Here is a 1,178-nt window from a genome sequence, read left to right on the forward strand (position 1 = left end):
GCGACCCATCCAAATTGCTGTTGCTAAGTTATACCCCGCACTTTGGTTACTGTACAATGACAAAGCAAAATTTGGACTTCAGAACCACCGCAGTTTCGCTGTCGCCTTTAAGATAATGCCATATAGATAATCAAGAACCATGACCTGTATAGGTAAGAGATGGTTATCATTATGACAGAACAGCATAAGGAGAGTAAACGGAGAGTGATGTTACGCCGTGTTCGATCTATTATATAAAGAAAAGTAGTTCAAACTTTCAGTCCACTTCAGAGTGACTGGCGGAATCAGGGTTAAACCGAATTTTGTTTATGAGACGGTGAGCGAAAAAAAAACGTCTTAGCGTAGACCCTAGGTGCGTTTCTTTTCTTTTCAACCTTTCTTCAAACAGAATCACAAGAGCGACTTACCTCAAAGTCTAACGCTTCTCCCGCCATCTCTCTGATCCACATTTCGCCATCACGTTGGCCAAAACAGACTCGCAGGAGAGGCACCTTCCTGTAAGCGGGAGTTTGCATTAAACCTTTAAAATTAACCAAACAGACGCTAACGTTCATTAATATAATAACTAACCATAACTATACTCTCGGAGCATTTTCAGTCTCCCTAAAAATACTGATTATAGTTATGAATAGTTACGTTGCTGCAAGTAACAATGACATGCAAATACACGTACAGCCAGTAACCGACACCGACCAATAGGTTTTTTGATTAAGATATATCTTTGCGACCATGTTCTTATTTTCGTGAATCATGAAGTAAAAATATATAATTCTGATATGTGAGTTTGAGCTCTATTATAGGACTGGGTACCATATTACACGGTGAGAACCAAAAAGCAATCTCTTGCGGAAGTGAGGACCCACAAGCCTACCATTTCCTGTTGAAATTCTGTGACCCTAGCAGACCGTGATTCAGAGGAACAGTGACGTTAGAGTGGAGTGGAGTTCGTACCTGAAGAGATGGGTGAGGGCCTGGAGAAGGTGATCCTCGAGCAAGGGTTCGCGGGTGGCAAGGGTGAGCCGGTAACTGATGGTGTATGTTGCGTAGAATGCCTCCGTCTGCGTTGTCTTCCATAGCCACTTTATTTCATTGTCCATCCTGGTTTCTGGTCGCCTTTTGTAGGAAGAAAAAAACACTTTGAATGCTTTTATACTTGTGTCATTAACTTTATCATTAAA

General features: G+C 41.6%; 1 protein-coding gene and 1 long non-coding RNA gene across 2 annotated transcripts in view; one reads left to right on the forward strand and one right to left on the reverse strand.

Annotated features, from left to right (window-relative positions):
* Positions 1–1,178, forward strand: part of LOC119584987 — a 25,600-nt gene that overhangs the window by 9,136 nt on the left and 15,286 nt on the right. The gene's annotated exons all lie outside the window — the stretch shown is intronic.
* LOC119584983 overlaps positions 1–1,178 on the reverse strand; it is a 7,586-nt gene that overhangs the window by 2,323 nt on the left and 4,085 nt on the right. Inside the window, exons 2-3 of the mRNA XM_037933592.1 lie at positions 952–1,113; positions 408–495 (exon numbers count right to left, since the gene is read on the reverse strand). Of these exons, the coding sequence (XP_037789520.1) occupies positions 408–495; positions 952–1,097 (234 nt within the window). The 5' untranslated portion in view covers positions 1,098–1,113. The remainder of the gene's footprint in view (positions 1–407; positions 496–951; positions 1,114–1,178) is intronic.

Source organism: Penaeus monodon, chromosome 19 (genome assembly GCF_015228065.2).
Source record: "Penaeus monodon isolate SGIC_2016 chromosome 19, NSTDA_Pmon_1, whole genome shotgun sequence".
Classification (NCBI taxonomy): Eukaryota; Metazoa; Arthropoda; class Malacostraca; order Decapoda; family Penaeidae; genus Penaeus; species Penaeus monodon.